This window comes from Vidua macroura, chromosome 3 (assembly GCF_024509145.1).
Source record: "Vidua macroura isolate BioBank_ID:100142 chromosome 3, ASM2450914v1, whole genome shotgun sequence".
NCBI lineage: Eukaryota > Metazoa > Chordata > Aves > Passeriformes > Viduidae > Vidua > Vidua macroura.
This window is the reverse complement of record NC_071573.1, coordinates 28,231,770-28,254,088: the sequence shown is the minus strand read 5'-3', so window position 1 is coordinate 28,254,088 and position 22,319 is coordinate 28,231,770. Positions and strand designations below refer to the sequence as shown.

The 22,319-nt window shown below is 39.7% G+C and overlaps 1 protein-coding gene across 2 annotated transcripts; it reads left to right on the top strand.

Moving 5' to 3' along the window:
* The first annotated feature begins 720 nt into the window (after nucleotides 1-720).
* Nucleotides 721-10,518, top strand: KCNG3 (potassium voltage-gated channel modifier subfamily G member 3). Of its 2 annotated transcripts, none has more exons than XM_053974290.1 (2): nucleotides 721-1,331; nucleotides 9,873-10,518. In XM_053974290.1, the coding sequence occupies exons 1-2, from the start codon at nucleotides 721-723 to the stop codon at nucleotides 10,516-10,518; spliced, it is 1,257 nt and encodes a 418-aa protein (XP_053830265.1). The 2 variants fall into 2 exon arrangements, with proteins under 2 accessions (XP_053830265.1, XP_053830264.1); XM_053974289.1 differs by having other exon boundaries at nucleotides 721-1,364.
* Nucleotides 10,519-22,319: the final 11,801 nt, after the last annotated feature.

The following is a 22,319-nucleotide window of genomic DNA, read 5'->3' as shown; positions in this document are numbered from 1 at the left end:
AGGCAAACAAACGAGCTTGGAAAGACAGGCGCTGGCCGTCGGCTGCCGCGAACAAGGACCGAGCTGCATCGCGCTCAAACATTTCACTTCGAGCTTTTCTTGAGGGGGGGAGAAACGCCCACAAAGTGTTACTTGCGTTTAGTGGACAACTTCGAGCAAGCGCCGCTTCGCGGGGCGGACAGCGGGGCTGGCGGGCGCCCGCGCTGCGCCCAAACCCTCTGCCGGGAGGGGTGCCCGGAGGGCGGGGGGCAGCGGGAGTCCCGCTCCGCTCCATGTGCGCGGGCGGGGGAGGAGGCGTGTCCCCACCCCGCCGTCGCCGCGCCGCCCCTCGCTCGCCCGCCAGCCGGCACCGGCGGAGCGCAGCGGAGCGGCGCCGGGCGCGGAGCTCCCCGGCCCCGCCATGCCCGCGGCCGCGCCCCCGCTCCCGCCCCGGCGGGGCCCCGCGGAGGCGTCCGCCCGCCGGCGCTGAGCCGCGCCCGCACCTGCGAGCGGCATCGCCCCGCTCCGCTCCTGCGCGGCCGCTGGGGCGCCCGCGGCCGCGTCTCTCCCGCTGTCCCTCCCCCCCTGCCTCCCTCCCCGCCCGCTGCCCGCCCCGTCGCCGAGCGGGAGCCGCCAGCGGTGCGCGCAGAGCCGGAGCCGGGGCAGCCGCTGCCGCCCGCGCTGCCCCTGCCTCGCCGCCCTGCCCTGCCCGCCGTTCCCCTCTTCCGTCCCGCCCAAGCCATGAACTTTGGCCGCGGTCCCTCGGTGGTGTTGAACGTCGGGGGCACCCGGTACTCCTTCTCCCGGGAGGTGCTGAAGGATTTCCCGCTGCGCCGGGTGAGCCGCCTGCACGGCTGCCTCTCGGAGCAGGACGTTCTGGAGGTGTGCGACGACTACGACCGGGAACGGAACGAGTACTTCTTCGACAGGCACTCGGAGGCCTTCGGCTTCATCATGCTGTACGTCCGGCACGGCCACCTGCGCTTCGTGCCGCACATGTGCGAGCTCTCCTTCTACAACGAGATGATCTACTGGGGGCTGGAAGGCTCCCACCTCGACTACTGCTGCCAGCGCCGCCTCGACGACCGCATGTCCGAGACGTACACCTACTACGCGGCGGAGGAGCCGAATGGTGGCCCCGAGGGCAAGGGCCGGCGGCCACCGGGAGCCGAGGGCAGGAAGTGGCTCGAGAGGATGAGGAGGACTTTTGAGGAGCCCACGTCTTCCGTGGCCGCCCAGGTCCTGGCCACCGTCTCCATCCTTTTCGTCATTGTGTCCATGGTGGTGCTGTGCGCCAGCACCCTGCCCGAGTGGCGGGCGCCGGAGAATCGCAGCGTGGAGGAGCAGAGCAGGTACACAGCAGAGTCAGTGAGGGAGCCCTCAGGGTAGGAGGATCCTTTATTTTCCCGCTGTCCGGTCCCCGTGTGTCCCGTCCAGTGTGTCCTTCCTGCCCCTTGTCTTGACGGTCCGTGGCTGTAGCCTCCACCGGCGGTGATCGTCTGCACGCCTTGAAACCCCGGCCCTGAGCTGGGGCCCGGGGAAGGATGTCGGGGTGTCGGGGGAGTGGCGCTGCTCCGCAGCTCCGGCTCGCAGCGGGCTCTGCCGGGCATCCGTGGCCCCGAGCGCAGGGGACGGGCGGGGGACGCCCGGAGCGGCCGCGCTGCAGGCGGGCTGGGGCCGGCGGCAAGCCCGGGTTTGGGCAGGCTGACAGCGGAGCGGGGCCATCGGGGTACGGCTCCTGTTCGCAGTGAGAGTGCCTCCCTCCGTGAAGGTTCTTGGAGCTCTTATTGCCCCCTTTAAGAGACACGGGACCACACAGAGTAACTTCAGACACTCCGGAAATCAATTTATGCCTTAGGATTATGAAAAAAAAAAAAAAAAAAAAGAAGGAAAATAACCTCCCAAAAGAATGCAAGAGCAGATGCAGTGCCTGTTACGATAGTCCTCCGGTAAAATCCTATATGTGGGAACAGCCTTACCCCCTCTCCTCCCTTTACATCTCAGATTCTCTATGTGGGGAACACCGGAGATGATCAAACTGCACATCAAACTCTTGCAAATGCATCATTCAAGCACCCCAGTGTATAAATGTAATAGATGTTTACGTTTGCTTTAAGCATAATAAACATTGCAAAACAGTTGCAGAAAACAGGCATGGGGTATAAGGTTCAATCCTGAGCCTTACTGGTAAGAACAAACCCTTTTTCATCTTCTTGTGACCTCAGATTAGGGTTATGTTGATGCAACTCTTGCACTCACTCTTCTGATCCCTTTCTCTCTCCTTCCTCTTCCCTGTTCCCTAGAGAACAAAACTGAGACCAGTCTAATAGAATTTCTCCCATAAATAAGACTGACATATAAAGAAAGAAGTAAACATTTCTGGTATTTGCTAGCTTCTTCCTTTTTAAAAACAGACAGCATATTCAACAAAAAGTTTCCAGCGTCTGCTCTTCTAAAAGAGCACTACAGTGAAATTGCAGCCTTGTCATTATGAAATCATCATCTTTTACCATAGAGTTAATTGGAATGCGATATATTATATCTTAGTAGCCAGATTAATTCCTTGGAAAGTATTTTCATAGTTTCCATTAGCTTAATGGAAAACTGCACCTGTATTTCTCATTGTGGTTGAGCCAAAGAATTAATTGTATGAACAAAAAGAAAGCAGATGCAGTGTGAGAAGCTGTTGATTCCTGCTTAGATTCAAATATGTCAAAAGAAGGTCCTAAAGGTTTTTCCAGTTAAAAAGCTTAGCAAGGTTATTTCAAAGAGTAGATGCTGTGGGTGACCTCTGTACGGTAGCAAATTGCTGAGATACTCCCAAGAGGCATGGGAAAATAGATGCAACACTACAATAGCATTAACCACATTGGTCATGTCTTTGTTCATGTCTTCATGGTGCAGGAATCAACCACAAGTTTTCTCTTGCAGGAAAGAGTTCAGCTTGGAGAGGAACATGGCATAGGATGTGTAATTTTTCTTTCATAGTGCCTTTGTCTTCAAGATCCTAATTTTACTCTTCTGAACAATTGCACATTGTATACCGAGTGTTAGAAGGATAAGGTCCTAAGTACTTGTAAGGTGCAGCATAGCCAAACAGCTCCCAGGGCAGTGAAGGCTCCTTTTAGAGCCAGAATGATGGGGTGAGTTTCTTCTGTACCGGCTGTAGTACTCCATGTTATTGCAACAAAAAAAAAAAAAAAGAAAAAAAAAGAAAAAAAAAGAAAAAAAAAGAAAAGTTTCTACCAGCTGAAAAGTTTCTACCAATGTCACAAAAGTCTGTCACATGTAAGCACCAGTACAGACTGGGTCATCTAACCCATGCTCTCTGCACAGGAAGTGATCCCAATCTGATGGCAAACACATGGAAAACAAACACAAATGTGTGCCTCTCTGTCCACGGGTGACCACCAAGGTGGAGACACTCCTGCACATGCTGCTTCATTGCTAAAAAGTCTGTTATAGCTGGAAAAGAGCACGTTAGCTACAGTGCTTTTAAGTGAGCTGTCCAGTGTAGTTATCACTACTGACATGTGCCATAGGATTGGACCTAACATGCCCACTTGTCATCTGACTTTATTTGCCTTTATGTGTTTATGATTTCTTTACTTTGTAGTTATTTCATTTAAAAATGGTTGGATTTGCAAAACTTAAGTAGCCAAGTGGTTTATTTGAAAGCCTGACCACAGAAATCCCATGGAAGTTTCTGAGATTGCATACTCTGGCAATACAATCCTTCTTAGGGGAGAAGGCTTTTAAAAATCTGTCCACTTGTTTCTGATACATTTAAAAGTTTGAAATCAAATTCTGTCATTTGTTTATTAAACAGCATTCCTTATCAAAATAAACAAATTCTATCTAACATAGTAATACAAAAATTTAATTTTTTTTTCCCAAGAGAAATTGCTACATTAATACTGTACACAAGTAAGTTGTGACTTGCATGGCACTATAATTACCAGTATGAAAATTGCACATTATTTTAAAAATGTATTTTGAGATGTTTTAGGAGTGAAAATGAATGAAATGGACTAATCTAGAAATCCTTAGTCTGTAGATTTAAATGTAGTCAGTTACTGAGCTCAGCATAAGCCACAGAGGTGAGAACACCTCAGGAAACCCAGCAACTCTGATATTTTTGGTCTCTCACAATAAGCCCCCCTGCCCTTGCCTCAGTGTGTTATGTCAGAAAGGTGCCACATGGACAGTTTCTGTGGCTGACTCCCATGGTAACCATTCCCAGAACTGCTTTGGACAGCTGTACTGAAAGCAGCTGAGCAGCATTGTGTCTTCAGCTTACCTGGACATCATCTCAGCAAGTGAGGGGGTCACTAATTCTGACATCTACAAAAAATGAGGTTTGCAGTGAGGGCTACTGGAGCTGCCAGCTAACACCAGATGTATTTGTTTTCCATGTATGAACATCCCTTCAGCAGAAGAGGAATTAAATCCACCAAACGTTTTTCACAAACCATTACATTGTTATGCCTTTTCATGGTGACCACGCTCTCAAAGGATGAACAGCCCGTGGCTATTTCTGATCCTTTGGGATAACACGCTTTAGAAGGCAACAGAGAACTCCAGAAGTAAGCTTTGTTCAAGGAGAGAGGGATGGGAAATCTCACCTCGGGATTTCACAGATACTACAGACACTGAAATACAATTCCCTGATTGCAGAGGAATTGCCTTTCCTCTGAGGTCTGTTCTCAGGATGAGGGATGAGTTATTAAATTTATTTCATTCAAAGATTTTTGCTCCATTCCCTGCCTTGGCAAGTTCCACTTATCAGAGCTAAAGATTTGCATTAGATTTGCAGAGTTTAGGAGCAGACAGCAGGAATGCCTTCTGTTGCTTCTGGCAATTTCAAGTCATCTTTGCTGTCCTCTGAACTGTGCCAAGAGATGTATACTGTGAGTCTCTGCTCAGGGACCTGTCCATGCACTGATTGGGAGCGTAATCTTCTAGGGAGAGCTTCTCAAGCCTGTAATAGGAAATCATTTGAAGCTGCTTGACTTACTGCCAGCACAGTTCTATCTACCTGCCTTAAAACTATTTTTCTAATGCTGAGTACGAGTAGCTTGTTAGCACTAAGAAGAGATGGTTGTTCCCTTTCCACTTAATAATCATGATTAGGTTTGTACTGAAATAATCACTGTCTTATCAAGCCTACATGATTTATGTGTTCTTAAGCAAAAGCAAATAAACACGGTAGTTTCTCCAAACAGCATCTCTCATCAAGAGCCAGTGGGCTTTTTTTAGTATTTGCAAAATATCAGCCTAAAAAATTGCATTTGAATTTTAGACATACAAAAAATATTATTCCTTTATAGTGCTGGAATTTCAGAACACCTGAATGTTCATGTTCAACATCTCTTCAAAAAACAGTAAGAACTCCTCTCCTGGACAAGATCTAACTTGAATATCACATTTTTGCTAGGTTAAAACAGTAGGCTGAAGGTAGAGAATGGAACCAAAGACCTAGGTTAAAAACACAGGCATGGATTGTTCTATTGAATTTAGCAGTTCTTTGAAAAATAGAGGTGAAACAAAGAACAGATGTATATCACTGCCTGGGCACAGCCAAGCCTTAAACTCACCAGGGCTAGATGCCAGTTATGTTCAACATATAGGGTAAAATTCCTGAGGATCTCAGGGCACAAGATGTTTGTATCCAGGTCTCCTCTTCGAGCTGACAAAGGGATTTGTCCCTTCCCTGAGGAGTGATGGGTCACTACAGCCTCCCACACAAAGCACTAGAGTTTAATGCATGACAACATATAATTTCTACCAAAGCAGGGACAGAATGGAAAAAAAGCCAGCAGGGTTTTTAATTCAGGGAAACCAGCTGTTCTGTGGCCTTTACTCCACAGTTTCTAGTGAGAAGGAAGCCCTTGATTTCAAAAGGATTAAAAAACCCCGAACATTTGCTGAAATCACTTAGGAGTCTTCCCGAGCAGGAATTTGATCATTCTACTAGCTACTGCTTGGACATTTTTCCGGTTTAATGTGCTTTACGTGGAAATAGGTTTTAGCAACAATTTAACAAATCAGTGCTGACAGTCTTTAATCCTGCCATATACTGTCTTTAATAATATCATCTGTTTTCCTCATGTGTCTTGTTGCTGTGTATGTTTTATTTACAAGCTTAATAGATAATAGTGCAACTAAGGAATATTTTGGCTTGATTTCAACCAACTCACCAGGGGATATTGAAAGTATATGAATTGGCAAGCTGATACAAAGAATTTGCTAAGTTCAAACAATTTAAAATAGTTACAACATAGTTTTCTTTTTTAGTAATAACAAACTAAAGTTGTTTGTGATTGAAAAAATGATTTCTGAAATGGTTTAACTCATTGTACATAAAGTAGCTTATTCTGGGAGAAAGTTATCATATGGAACAGAAAACTGAACAGTGATGGGATTACAGTAGGAATGAGGCTTACAAAGTCTTGATTTTCTGTTTATGGACATAAGATTCATTAGAGCAATCTTGAAAGACTGCTAAGTACCAAGCAGCTTAAAATGTTGTGAGAAAAACTCTCTTTTATGTGCTTTGGTCTGGGACAATGAACAGTAGGAATAGCCTGTAACTGAATAAAAATTAGGACTTAAAATGTTCCGTGATTATTCATAAAATTTGTGGGGAATCTTCAAGGAAATACTTAATGGCTTTATTTTTAATTACCCCTCTCCTTTTTGGATACCAGCTATTTTAAAACTGAAAAAACCCAACCAACCAAAAACTCTGATGGAAGTTTATAAAGTAGTTACTACATTTTTACCAAATAAAGGCACTATTTAATTATATAGTTACAGATTTGAATACAGCATTATTCCAAACATAGGCAATAAAAGCAGTCTGTCCTGTGAATATGCAGAAAATATTTAAGAATTGATTATGAAAAATACAGGTACTTTAGTCTTCGGAGTATATGCCTTTTATTTGGCTTTAACTTCATACTCTGTTAAATTCTCTTAAGGACTAACTGTTAAAATTGCTTTCCTTATTAGATGTTATTTATCCACTGATAAGGTTAATTATAAAGATAAGTCACTGCAAGGAGAGGGAGACTTGATCTGAAAGTGGAAATGTAGAATGTAGCACTCCAGATTTCCCAACATGCCAGAGGTTTCTAGTTTTTCTCACCAAAGCACTCGTTTTCGTATGATTCACCAGTACTGACAAAATCCATCTACACAGGCAAAAAGGGAGTGACAAGAGAGGAAAAATGAAAAATGTTTCACCGATGGCTCAAAAGTAAGTAGAGGAAGGAAAAAAATAAGGGACGCCCTTCTTCATTATCTTCTTCCCTGTCAAGGGAAAGAAAGATGGATGCAAAATGGAGAAGTGGAAGTGCAAGTTAAAATGGAATGGCATTAATGTATCCCCCACTGCCTTGATCTGGCTTTGTCATTTTTGCATCAATGATATTCATTAGCTCACTTCAAATCTATTCTACAAGAAAATATTTCTTCAGTCCTTCTTACTGAAGTATAACTGATTTACAGTATTTCTTGTCCCAGGAACTGCCAGAGTAAAACAATGAATTGATCATATCTCTTGGAGTTTTACTTGCACAACTATTCCCCAAAGTTATATGACCACTGAATCAATGTTGATACATGAAGAAAATTTCTACTGTATCACTACGACCTAACTTCCTTAAATCTTAACCCAGAGATAACCTGTCTAAGGGGTGACAAAATGGAAGAGTCATGTTTCTGACATTATCAGGGTATCAGGAGGAAATAGCAAGTGAAAAAGCTTTAAATTGTATAGTTACAAATTTCTTTTTCATTTAAATGCTTCATGTCATAGGAGACAGACAACACTACCAGAGAAATCTCATGAAATGTAAAGAAATAGTCTGTTGGAATTGTTGAATATTCCTGACTGCAACTTTCTATCCTCTTGTAATAGTTACATGAGATCTCAACTAGCCAATATATAAGTACATTCAGACAGCATCAGTTTGTCCATTACCATGATCTTGCTGTTTGATTGTACTGGGGAAATCTCAGGTATTTCCCCATCATAAGTAAAAAGGATTAAGTAAGCTTAAGCTTTTTTTCTTGATTTTTTTTTTCCAAACATAAAGGAAGTTTCAAAAAGCTTGATTTTTAAGAGAACACCTAATTCTTAAGAGCAAACTGGTTTTGAATTTCAAAAGTCTTTCCATCAAAAGGTGCTAACATGAACTAGTGTTCAACAAGCTCTGTATTAAGAAAGACCACTAGCTTACAGAACTTCCATTGTTATTTGTAAAAAAAGTAAAACATGGACCAATTTTATGTGACTAAATATTTAAGTAATTAATTTATATTCATTTAAATTTACTGTGGCTAAAATTACAATGTACCTTATGAGTTTACACCAAATGACTGTTACTATTTCTTCCAATTTTAGCTTAATACTAAAGAGAATTAATTTTAAAAAATTGATGAAAAATAAATAAAATTGTAGTTTGTAAAATGTCTATGAAAAAGTTAGTTTGAAGAGTCTATAATTACATCAGTTACAGAAGAATCCTTCTAACAGGCCACTATCTTATTAATACAAATAGATTTCAGAACTGGTAAAAAATTATGCAGATGTGTTAGGGAAGAAAAATTTTAGGTTTGAAATGACAGTTGGATTTTCCCTTGCAAATCAAAATGTTTCAACAGACACTACCTTGTTAGAGTCCTTGCAGTAGCAAAAACCTCTGGTTGTATTTTCTGGCAGTATTTTTGAATCTCTGATCTCACACCAGTTTCAGAGCTGTTGATAAGAGAAGGCATCAGTGATGAGCTTTTTCTTTGCTCAAACTGTTAGTTAAAAAGATAAATGGAGAAATGAGGGGAAGGTTATCTTGTCTGCCCTCATGTATTAAAAAAGTGAGCACAGTCTGAAATCTTAGGGAGATTTGTGACCACGTGCACAACAGTTACTAAATAATCTTTGAGCAACATTTTTATCTTCTGTTTTTACCTTCCACTGGTTTCAAGTTGAGATATTCCCAAGTCTCATTCAATACACTGGGACTTGAAAATATTTAAGAACATACTGAAATCCCCTTTCAGGATTTCTTCTGCATTTGAGCAAGAAAAGGATCTTGCCTATTACCTTAACATCTGTTTACCTTGACATTTTTGCTGCAATGTAGTTTAGGTGGACTTACATTTACAGCAAAAGAGAAAATTCAGTAATGCAGAGCACAGTGGTAAATGGGAGGACCCAAGCTTAGTACTTTATGCATGCAATACTGAAAAATAAAATACCATCTGTATTTAGTGGCAATACCTACATAGATATGAATGTAGGTAATGCCCTGTTTGGGATGCAGATCAGATAGACTGGTTTAGGTTGGTTCCTAAAGAACTAATATGCATGAATCATCCAATGCTAATACTTATTTCTGCCTACTCCATCTGCACTTCCATTTTAGTTTAGCAGTCTGGTTCTATACATTGCTGTTCATAACCAGACAGTTCACTGATCTGCAACCCTTAAATCCCCCAAACTCAATCAACAACAACAACAAAAAAAAAAACCCAACCCAAACCCAGGTGTTCTAGATAAGGTTGCACATTGGCATTGATGTCCTATCATTTCCTGCAGGATTCCAGTTTTTGTGGGCATATTTGCCCAGTACTATGACTAGCAGCAATCTGTAATTCAGAGAAAATGATCAGTGAATGAGTTCTTAGCAATTATCAGTTTAAACTCTCACTAGATCCTCAGGTTAATTGCTGAAATCCAGTGCCAGGTGCAGGATAAGGATGGCATGGCTTTCTGTTTTTTGTCTGTGAAAGTCTAAGTGTCACTTTGGTAATATCTGTTTACAAACTAAACATCCTCTGAAGACTTTGCACAGAGCATAAATGCTGTCCTTTGTTTCTTTTGGCAGGATAATTGAAGCTATCTGCATAGGCTGGTTCACTGCAGAATGTATTGTGAGGTTCATCGTCTCCAAAAACAAGTGTGAGTTTGTCAGAAGACCTCTCAACATCATTGATTTGCTGGCAATTACTCCTTACTACATCTCTGTTCTAATGACAGTTTTCACAGGGGAAAATTCACAGCTTCAGAGGGCTGGAGTCACCTTGAGGGTCTTAAGAATGATGAGAATCTTTTGGGTGATTAAACTGGCCCGTCATTTCATTGGCCTTCAAACACTTGGTCTGACTCTGAAGCGTTGTTACAGAGAGATGGTGATGCTACTTGTCTTTATCTGTGTTGCTATGGCAATTTTCAGTGCACTTTCACAGCTTCTTGAAAATGGGCTGGACTTGGGAACAAAGAATAAGGATTATGCCAGCATTCCTGCTGCTTGTTGGTGGGTGATCATCTCGATGACCACAGTTGGTTACGGTGACATGTGTCCCATCACTGTACCAGGAAGGATTCTTGGAGGAATTTGTGTGGTTAGTGGCATCGTTTTATTAGCCCTGCCAATCACTTTCATTTATCACAGCTTTGTGCAATGCTACCATGAGCTCAAGTTCCGATCTGCTAGGTACAGTAGAAGCCTCTCTGCTGAATTCTTAAATTGACCCAACTTGCATTCTATTGTACTTACTTGCTAAGCTTTGTCTTAGAAGAGAACGGTGGAAGGTCCCTTCACGTGTCCTCCTTGACTGGATGGTCCTGTGGAACAACATTCTCACCAGCCCGGAGAAAGCCCGTCACCATTCAGACAGGAAGGATGTCCATCTGCCTTGAGCACCTTGCAAGGAGAGGGAGTGATGTTTCAAATTTGAGAGAACAAAATTAACAAAAGAGGATTCAGAAGTCCTCAACCAGACCAGTTTGGTGTTCAGTTTGCCTTCCCACAAAAAAAGCAGAACAAAAAATGGGCATAACACTGAGATCTGTAATTTCTGTAATTATATCCTAAATCATTCTAAGCAATGTGTAGCAGAAGTTTTTCAAAGATTCCAATATCTAAATGCTTCACAGAGGCATTGATAGCTTCTTGCCTGAAGTATCTCCACTTTTAACTCGGATAATTAAATTATATGCTGAAGGAGAATCACTGCTACTTTTGTGCTTTGCAACAAAGTAGAGCTGGTTCTGTGACTCAGGAAAGATGAAGAATATAGGTCTGTAGGACAAAAAAAAACCTTGAGGCCTGATTCTGATCTTTGAGGAAGCACACAAATCTTCTGTAAACCCAGTGAAGTTAGTGGCATTTCTCTGAATTTGAGAGTTCACAAAGAAGTGCAAGAAGTGAACCTCTGAATGTTGTAAGCAAGGACTTCTTTAGGTCACAATTAATTTCTTCTCTGGAACCAAACTGTAAGTAGAAGCAAGTATTGTATTTTACAAAGATCAGCATAAGAAATCAGGGACTGATATATATATATATATATATATATATATATATATATATATATATATCCTGGTAGATTAGTGGGGGAGCTCTCCAAATTTTATATACATTCAGCTCAACTCCATCCACCTGAAGTTACATTCTCATAAGCACAGATTTTCCCTCCCCGAACTCCTCCCTACCCCATATATCTTAAACATAGTTAGATATCATAGTGAGAGTTCTCTTAAGACAGATTGTAAGATTCCATCATTTGAAGTGGCTTGGAGCAAGCACTGGAAAACGAGAGTACCTGCTCCCTGTCAGATGGGACTCTTCATCATCTTAAATTCTGCAATCCTTACTGAAGGATATACCTCAATGGAAGTTTTAAAAACAACTGTAAAAAGCCCAGAACATACCAAAGAAAGTAAAATATCGAAGTGTGAGTTGCACTTGGCAAAATGGTATATTCTCCAATGTTACTAGAAAATGAAAATTAATCACCTTAGGTTCTGAAATATTGTTCACTACATTTCTTGTGTAGTACTGCTTAATAGCATTGTTCAATGTAATTCTGGAAGGCTGCTACATAGAAATGTGTATATAGATACTAAAACACATCAAGGTACAGCTTTATAAATTTAGGTACCAATAAACATCAACAGGGAGCTTTCATGCTAACATGAAAGTTCAGAGTCATCAGCACAGCTGAAATTTGTGTGCTTGCCTGAAAATACTGTGTTTACTTTTACTGTGCTGTAGAGGCATCTTTTATCTTTTATATATGTAACTGTGAAAGGCTTTAGAAGTGAAATGAGTACCACCTAGAAAACACATCCCTGGAATTGCTCACTCAAATAAACCTGCCACATTGATCAGTAACCAGTATATTGAAGGCTCTTCCCTGAGACTTCAAAGAGTCATTATTATTCTAAGTGGTCTTAGTCTTAAGTAGTCTTAAAGAAATACATTGCAATCACAATTTTTCTGAAAACCTGGAAAGAATTTCCTACAGGCAAGCTTGACTTTCCCTTCAAGACTCCATTGTTGAGTGCTGTTACAGCCATACCTCTGTTTCTTGCCACTAGTGTGTTCAAAGGTTAGCTCTGTAGCTCCCTACACTATTATATATTTATGCCTTTTCTGTCAAAATCATGTTGTTCAGAAACCTGCTCCAGCATTCCACAGAGAGGTGAATATGAGATCAGCAAAAATTTCTTTCTTAGGTGAGATTCACAGCTGATGTTAGTTAGGCAAGTTGTGACTTCAGAGACACTTAGATGTTTTACAGCCATGGAGATGCTGGCTCTGTATTCCTGCATGTGTACCTATATATATCCTGCATATATTATATATTATAGTCAGTTGAAATGTTTGGGGTTTTTTTATTCCTCACAAAAAATTTCCTCCGTGACAAAATTAAAATTTCAGACTTTAATCCAAACATAGGCATTGAAGAAAATGACATTTTCATCTTCTAATGAAAAGTTATTTTGACAATATCAAAACCATTTCTAAGTATAAAATTGCTATTCTTTTTCTATTTTGCTCCAATTTAATTCTCTTTTTTTTTTTGGCTAAAATAGGTTAAAGACCCCACGTAAGAACTTAGCCCACAGATTTTCATGTGCTGTTTTGAATGCTTGGGAAAAATACTGTTTGTCACAGAACTTAAAACTTACTTTGTCTTTTGTCCACATATTGTATTTAAGCAAACCAATACTCTAAGATGCAACCCTCCTCCACAAAACACCCAAACCATCATCATGATGACAATAACCTAAAATCCATACAGAATGTGAATATAAAGTATGTTGCAGTCTTGATTTCAAGACAAAATAAAATTTATTTCAGCACCACCTATAAATCTAATCTTTAGATGCCTGTACAAAGGAAAAACATAAATTAATGCACACAATAATTTGTGAATACCAATTTGCACCATGAATCATTTTTGCATAAGCAATTAAGGACAGGAAGTTTTCATTGATCCAGGCTATATATGGTATACAAACAAAATATTTCATCCTTTATGAAGTGTTTTTCAGTTGAAGAATCCTTTCCAAGTGTAAAAACATAAATCTAATGAAAATAACTGTGTAAAGGAATAAGTCTGTGGAGATTATTTTAAGTCATACTATGTTTTTTTGAACAATTTGTATTCAGTTTTTATATGGCAAAATGTGAACAGAATGACCTAAGGTTCTTTTTTAATTTGAGTTATAATAAAATATTTTCAAACTGCTGTATGTAAGCCCACAAAGGAGAGATCCTGCAGTGGGTTTTTTGGTGGTTGTTTGTTTGTGGGTTTTTTGGGTTAGTGTTTTTTTTCTTTCTCTTTTTATTATTGTATGGTTATCAGTGTGTAGACTTTATTTTCCTTACAAACCAAGTTGAAATAAAGTAATCTTCATGGTAGCCTTAAACCAGAATTTTATAAGGTAATTAGGATGCTTGACTTCTAATAATATATGGTCACTGGTCAACAGACCAGTGCTTCTTTTAGTGAAACTTTACAAAATATGAATTATATGTGTAGTCAAAAATAACCATATTTTGAACAGTTGGAACTGTTTTATAAAATTTTCTGGAGACCATGCTTATGTAGACATGAGGTGCAGCACACTATTTCAAAGTGCAGCATTTCAAAGCCAAAAGCCAAGTGAAGGCAAGCTGGCTCATTTCTAATCATTGCCAGTTTGAACCCTATACAATAAAAGACTTGATGGGCAGTTTCTCTTGGGAACATTCACATCTGGAACAAATTAGATGAAATACAAATAGAATAAAACTGGAGAAAAATGAAGTCAGCTTGTACAATTGTGATCCAGAATATTGGTTCATCTAAAATGGAAAGCAATGTCAATGACTTTTGAACTGCCAAGGTTAATCATACATTATATACTAGATTCAAACCCTAGGACTGATTTATTGGAAACTATATATTGGCTGTAATCCTTCAAGGTACTGCGTGTCACTTAAAAGCACTTGATCATAAATGAAGTCCCTGAAATGGAAAGCTCTCTAGGGTATTTTCCTTCTAAAGTTCTACATGAAGCATCATCCCAGATATCACAATGAATGGAAGAATATCCTTTTCCTTGATGTAAAGCTTGAAAACAATATTGTCTTGATGAGTACCAACAGAAAAAAAATATTAGTTTGGTTGACTGATGATATTAAACAGTCTTATCAGCATAGGGATTAGCCATATAAAAGATGTGATATTAATTCTTATTGTACAGTGGCTTATACTGGTGTGCATAGCAGCAAGTTTGAGAAAGATTAAAATTCTGGTAATGTAAGGTTCCTATCTTGATATGCATGTATTTAAAAGAAAAGGCAGAGCTTTTTTATATAATGTATGCAAAAATTCGTGCCTGTAAAGGAATTGATGTTCCTATTCCAAAGTAAAACTGAAGTCCTGATGTGTTCAAAACACTTGTCTCTTCCCTACTGGGTAACAACTACAAAAATCTTATCAGATCTGAACACCTTCCAGGAAGTGGACATATGCACACACCAGCCAGCTAAATTCAGCAGCCAGACCTGTCAGTTTCCTGGGAACTGGCTCTATGAACAAAGTCTGCTGTGCTCTGAATTTTATCTCACCTAAAAGGTTCAGGATCACTTGAAAATTTTAGAATTATTATTTCAGATGAGATACTAAGGAGACACTTGCCAGAAAATTAAATAAGCTACGCATAGCAAAAAAATATACTGCTTTATAAAAATGTTTTCACTGATTTAAAAAAAAGGAAACTGGCTCTCATTTTCTGTTCTTTGTTTGTAAAAGCAAATATGCAGGTCAGGATATGTGATAATTAAAACTGCTACATAAAACAGATCCCTGTTTAAAATACAGAGACTTAGTATGAAAAGTCTTGCAGTGTTGCTAGAGCTGTAACAGCTTCCAGTAGCTGAAAAGGTGCCCCAGCCCACACAGAGGAACAACAAAACACTGGTTTAATTGTAAAAAAGTACAACACAAATTAGGGAGTGTGTTTCAGACAACAGGCAGGTTAAGCATCATCAAGCTGCAGTGAGCAACCAAGACTGACAATCTGCTTGACAAGAAGAAGAATAAGAAGAATATAAATCTTTGGTCAAATTAATAATATATGAATGTTTGCAGCTACACATTTTAGAGTCCTTTATTCTTTACAAATGCAAGGTTTATAATTTCATAGATCCTTAATTTTATATATTGTCTGATTATCTGTAAAGAAAAATGTACTCTATAATTTGAAAAGATAATAAATATGGGGAGTTTTATGTGAATACAGAATTAATTAGATAAAATAATGTAATAAAATTTGCTGGTCTTGTTGCCCTATTTCATGGACTAGTGGTCAAAACACAAATGTTTATAAAATGTGTTCATTTATACTGGTACTGTACCTCTGCAAAAACTTTTTCTTTAATAATTTTTGGCTACTTAGAAGTTTGCCATTTAGAACCCAGGAGTTTTAATCAATATAAAATTTCAATATTTGACCCAGAAGTAAGTCTGAAACAAAAAGTTAAACATCCAGAGAGTTATTTTTCAGCAACTGAAGATTTATCAAATTATGGACTGTCAAAACAAAATGTAAAGCAGCCATGCAATGCACATATTATTCCTCAGGGATTATTTTTAAAAATTAATCTGAAAAAAATTGATTGAATTTGGCTTCAAGTTCACAGAACTTTTTTTTATCTTAAAAAAACAAATCCCAAACCAATCCCAAACATCAACATGGTATTCAGTCTGGAATGTCAACACAACCAGAAATTTCAGCACTGCAATCCTTGCATTATTGTGAATGGATCTGAGATACTCTGTTGATGCTTTAAATGCAGCCATTTTAAAAGTACTCCCCCTGAAAAAATTACTTCACAACTAATATTCTTGTAAAAAAAAGAGTTGAATTATCACTGAATTATAAATTATTTTGGCATCAATCCTCTGCATTATTATGAGAATGAACAGACTTTTCATTTGGAAATCATGAACATTTTTAGTTCTGTTATTTGCAAGTTTTAAATATTTTACATAAAATTAGACAGAGAAGAAACAGAAGAAATAAAGCAGATGTCCACATACTCATAGAAATATTTTTAAGTGTTTTTTCCTAAAAGGACTTCTAAAATATTTGGAAGCAGAAGGGTTTTTTTAATGTTTAAACACAGTTAATGTTTTGCAGATATGCTCAGCACTTGCACCTTCCATCAGTTTGAGATACAACTGTAAATGCATAGAATCCTCCAAAAGAAGATTGATTCTTTCTGCCTTGGGGAACATTTTATACAATTCTTTGCCGTAAGAATTTAAAAAAATGAAACACTAAAGAAGATCATTAAAATCTAGGAAATCTAGAACTTCGCTATTGTAATTCTTTCCCATGCACTCCAGAAATCCTCCACTTCTGCTTTTCTATTTTTTTTGCACTGCTCTTTTACCAATATTGTAGTAACTAGGAGCCACAGAGAGGACCAGGTTTCTGTTGTACTAAGAACTCAACAGCTACAGATCAGAAATTACAGTGCTGCTCCCAAAAACCCTACAATTCAATACTGAAACACGAATAAAAGCACGTAACAGTACAAGCAAGCAAGATGGCATTTCTTTGTAGCACAAGTGTAGCTTATCTACTGAGCCTGATATACTGTTAAGTACTAAGTGTTGACATAATTTTTTTTCTCCTCAATTTAGAGAGCCTCACAGAGAACACAGCACTTAGAAGACAGTGCTTTCTCTCTCTCAGTTGCTAAAGGCCTTGTCAGCTGCACTGGCTGTGCCAAGACAGCACAGTGCCTAATGAGGATTTCTGTCATTAGGGTTTAATATTTGAACTTGATGACATTTGATGGGATGTTATGAATTAGTAAAATTGGGGCCATTTATTAAGATAGCATTTTGAATCCTCGATGCTATAAAAGGATTCTATTGTACACATGCCATTAAAGATTAAAAGAGAAAAACAATCCCAGCAATGTATTCACTAAGTATAGTTATGCAGAGGCTAACTGAGAAGAAAGGCATCACTAACAAAATTACTTAAATTAAAATAAACACAAATCTGGCCTTCTGCCAGAGATTCTTGCTTATAGCCCTCAAACTTATATGGATTCTTTGAGTATCTCTGTCTTTGGGTGCAGTGTCTTTAAACTCTACCTCTTTGGTTCTGATAGAAACTCAGTCTATAGGTCACAGCAGCCTTCTGTTCTCCATTGACTCAAGAGGCTTAAAAATCAGGTATGTCTGAAAGGAAAAATCTTCTTCAAGGGAGCCAGGTAACCAGCAGTGAATGAAATTTAGCTAAGATGAATTTTGCTTTATTTTAGAAAATCCATTTGTCATCTGGGTTATGAAAGATAAAGTTTTGAATATAAATACCAAGTTGTCCTCAACACAAGACCAAGGACCATGAACTCATCTGCTCCCCTCTTTATAGCAGACTTCATCTTCAGCATCTCTATCTTGCTTTCTTAGACCTTTCTTTTTCTTCTTTCACCTAATCCTCACTCAAGAAGCATTAAGGTTAAACATTAACAACCACAGACTGAGGCTGCTGTTACCTCTGCCTTCTCTTCATACAGACTGTCCCATTCACATTTGAAATGCAGTTCAGATTAGATAACTCAGAATAAATATCCATACATTTCTCTGTGTCAGTGCAGGATAAAAAGCTCTCTCCTCCTCCACAATAAATGTCATATATAGTGGGGAAAAAACAGTCATGCAAAGCAAAGCTTTTACAAAACAATACAAAATAGTCTAAATCATCCTCATTCCATCCTTGGTCCAGAGTCTTATCCTGGTGCTTATCCCAGAGGCCATTCAAATCCCTTCTCAACTCTGCAGTAATGATCATCTATCAGCCTTTGGCCACCTGCTTCTGCCAACGGGATGGCCTTGAGAGCTGCATTACCAGTGGGATGTTGCAGTTGCAGATTTGTACTTTGCTTTTTTTGGTTGATTACTGTAAACTGCTGTTTCTACCAAGAAGCTGTAAAACAAACTGGCCAGACTTGGACAGAACTTTCAGTGGCTGATCCACTTCCACCAGCATGTAATAGTCATGGCTTGAAGCAACTACCAGCCTTGGAAACTGTTAGGCTTTCACTGCTGTATTGAAGAAACCAGTTTAATATTGGTAAGAGGACTTAATCAATTTATGTTCCCTGTTTGGAGACTTATCGTTATTAAGAGTTCAGGATTGTCATGCAAACTACAGGAATATTATGGAGAGCAGGTGGAAGACTAATGAAAAAAGGAAATAAAGCAGATAGATAGAGAGGTTAAAAATATTAAACCAAACAATGCAAAAGGCTCTATGCAATGAAGACCTTTCTAAGTGACACACTTTCCATCCCTTTTTCTTCACCTTTTGGTTTTTACCCTTTTCCTAGCTGCCCCATTTCTTTTCTGCTGCTGGCCACACTTGCCGGCTTCTGTGCTGGCATCAAGTATTACTAAAGCACAGTGCCAGCCCACTTGTCTGCCACCCCAATCTGCCTGTTCTTTGCTCTCCTACCTTCATTTCTATAAGTATATTCTTATTTAAGTCCAGCATCCTATCCCTCAAGGACCTATGCTAAAAAACAGCTCACCAGACCATTTACACATTGCAAGTGTAAACCACCTAATACCTGCCTCCTTTGCTAAGGAAAAACCTTTCACCTATTTCCTTGGATTACCCTGTGACAACAACTTGTATCGCCAACATTTATGATTTACTATTTCCATCTAAAGATTTTCTGAATGTGTCTCCGTGCAGATGCAGTCTCTCAGATCAGGACACTGAGAGAGACTCTGGCACTGTCTCGTGCCACTCAGAAGCTGCTTGCGTTTCTGTGGAGTGCTAATGACTACCAGAAAGCATAAGGCATCCACACTAAGGGGCCCCAGGGACTGAATTCTGCAGGCAACAATTCAAAATACACACAAAATTCAACAGAAGGCTTTCACTTAAAACCTTCCCAAAAATCACATTCTTTCCTTTCAGAGATGACCACTGGAAACTCCCATGAATGTGTGCCATCTCAGCATGGACAGTCCCTACACTGCCTTTAATCACGATAGCTGCTACTACCCTAAACATAACCTTTTGCTGCTGACACAGACTGAAGTTGTGGCCAGCACCATGTCAGCCAACTCCTCATTCTTCAAGGCTATCAGTAACATATGCAGCAAGTGGTCCTGTGCTCAAATCTGTAACGTAGCTTCCAAAGTTTAATTTTCTCTTACTATTTTAAAGAAGATTTTACTACAAACAATACTGACTATTTTGCTTTTCAAAAAAGAGTATGAAACAAAAGCTCGGCTAAAGCAACATACATTTTCTGGGACACTGGAACAAGATAAGCACTAGAGTTTTCTCTGCTCAAATGAGATACAGTTCTCCTGAATCAAAAGATATTCAGCTTGAATGTTACAGTTCAGAGGAAAAATTAAGTCCATTGTAGAAACCTGCACTTATTTACCAGTAGTCATCAGTAATCCATAAACTCTCTACTAGGTCTTTTGTTTCCTCTTTATATATGAAATGTGCAAATCATATTTTATGGTTTCTTCTTTTTTTTTTTTTTAACCCGTTTTAAGAAAGCTTTTTAAACTTTAAGACTGCAGTCATCCAAAAAGCAACAAAAGGGAACACACATAGGTATTGTCCTAAAGTTCAAACTGGTTTATTTGTGAATCAATGTCAGCTCTTAGATTACGCTGAAAGTATATGGGATCTTAAATAAAGTGCTTTTAATAGCATTTGGAGACTGTTTCCCTTGTCTCTACCCACGAAACTTTCCTGTAAGGCAAGGATGTAGATTTCATTACTTATCGCCAAATCACAGAACATACTGAGTTGGAAGGGACCCACATGGAGCATAAAGTCCAACTCCTAAGTGAATGGTCTGCACAGAGATGAAACCCACAATCTTGGTTATTAGCATCGTGCTCCAAATAGCTGAGCTCATCTCAGTTCATTTCTCCCTAACATGGTTCTATTAATTTAATAACCTGCGAAAGCAAAGAGAGAATTTGTAGCAATTGGTTCCTATTATGTTAGTGTAATCTTGGCATTACAAGACAAGTGTTTAGCAAGTGTTAAGAAGCTTGAGTTCGTAGGTTCAAATTATAATAATCTGACACCGTCTGTTTGGTGGGAACTGGATCTAGAACAAGCAATTTAATGGAGTCAAAGTGGTGCCTCCAGCAATTCTGAAGATGCATAGGAGCATTTCCCTTCTGCCTTTGAACAGTGAGCAACAAACACTGTAGCCTAAAGGAGATGGGGAATCCTTCAGGAAAGCATAATCACATCAGATCCACACTGCAAAATCTGCAAAAGAGAACTGTCAGAAGGGGAAACAATCAAGAGTATGTAAAGCAAAAAGCATGTAAAATCATGGTGCCAAATCTCTATTTCTACACCTCCTCACCGCTCCTTTTCAGCTCCCTCGGGCTGTAGAATTGGATACAGCACTCTAAAAAGAACATGCCTGCCCCACCAATGGTACTGCAAGCTCTGATATTCCCTGTGAAAACAGAGCTCAGATTTTCCCATTTTAAAAGTCTAGGCTGCTACATATTGAGCCAAATGAAACTCTCCGTGAGCAATTGCCATCACAGAACCTACGCAAGACAAGGGAGCCAGATATGGTTCAGCAAAATTTACTGTGAAAAATCTTTAGGAAGGAGGATATTGTCAAAAGACACGTTTCCAAGAAAATTTTCACTCAGATGTTGTGTGGTCAGCAAGTGCTTCCATCCACCTACAGACACCTGCATTCACAGAGGTCATGTCTTCCTTGGGAGGAATCTATAAATAGAGATGCAAATCACAGTACAAAGAACCCCAATCTATCTATAGGCTCTGTAAGGCTGTGTGTGTTCTGCCAAAGAAAAGTTCCTGCACAATGCAGAGGCAGATGTTGCTAGCAGCATTTACTTGGAGGGCTCTCTATTTCTGCAACCCTTTAATGTGTGCAAGGACTTGGCTCAGGAACAGTTCCTTTCAGCTTTCCCTGCTGTTACTCTACTCACTCCAGCACACTTCAGTCCTCTTCCCAGCAGAGCTGTTATTGAGCTTCCCTCTTCCCCTCACAGGGGACTTTACCAGTGTTCTCCCATGCTGTAACCTAATCTTCTAAAATTCCTTCTCCTATGCAGGGAAATGCTGTGATAAGGGGCTAGATACTTCTTTCATCTGCTTGTACTCCCAGTTTTACAGTATCCCTCTGCTGATGGCAGTAGAAAGCACAGACAGGTATACAACAGCAGACAGAGTATTTATAAAGGAAAGCCATCACTGATCATGTGGCAAGGCAAAGGGGAGACACATCAAAACACCTTCAAGACTTCCTGAAACAGGAGTTACACTACCATCTGAAGAGACTGATCCATAAATGGAACATGCTTACAGAATGTCAGTGAGACTATAGGATGATGTAGGAAAGATAAATAGGAGACTGTTAGATGAAAGATATCATGGAGTAATGGTTCCTGCTGCTGGCAGAATACAATCGTCAAAAATAAATGTTGTCAAAACCGTGCATTATTTTCAATGTAGGAGACACTGATCTCATGGCAGAAATCTACTTTTATGTTTATATCTGATATGCTAAATGATTCATAAATAAAGAATGTTTTCTATAAGAAAAATTTCTCAAGTAACCAGAAAACTGACATTGGTATTGCCCGAGTATAGTGATAGCTTAGCCAGTTCTGAATGGCTTTACCCCACAGCAGTACTTGGAAGAAGAGCTCATAGATAGTAGCTGTGAAAATAATTCTAGGCAGGTATTCAGATCTGGAAAATCCATCCTCACATCCCATCTTCCACAATTTACTAGGCTGTATTAACGGGAGTAAATACACTCCAAAAATACTCCAGGAAGGAGTGGACAGAAGAGGAGTGATGTGTAGAATGAAAGAGATGATGCAGAAAATCTGAGACCCACACCATCTGGAGCACGTTGTGTTACTTAAGTGCATCTCACTGTCAAATATTAAGCCCAGATTAATCCAAAATGCCATCCCATTTGTGAGCTCCAAGC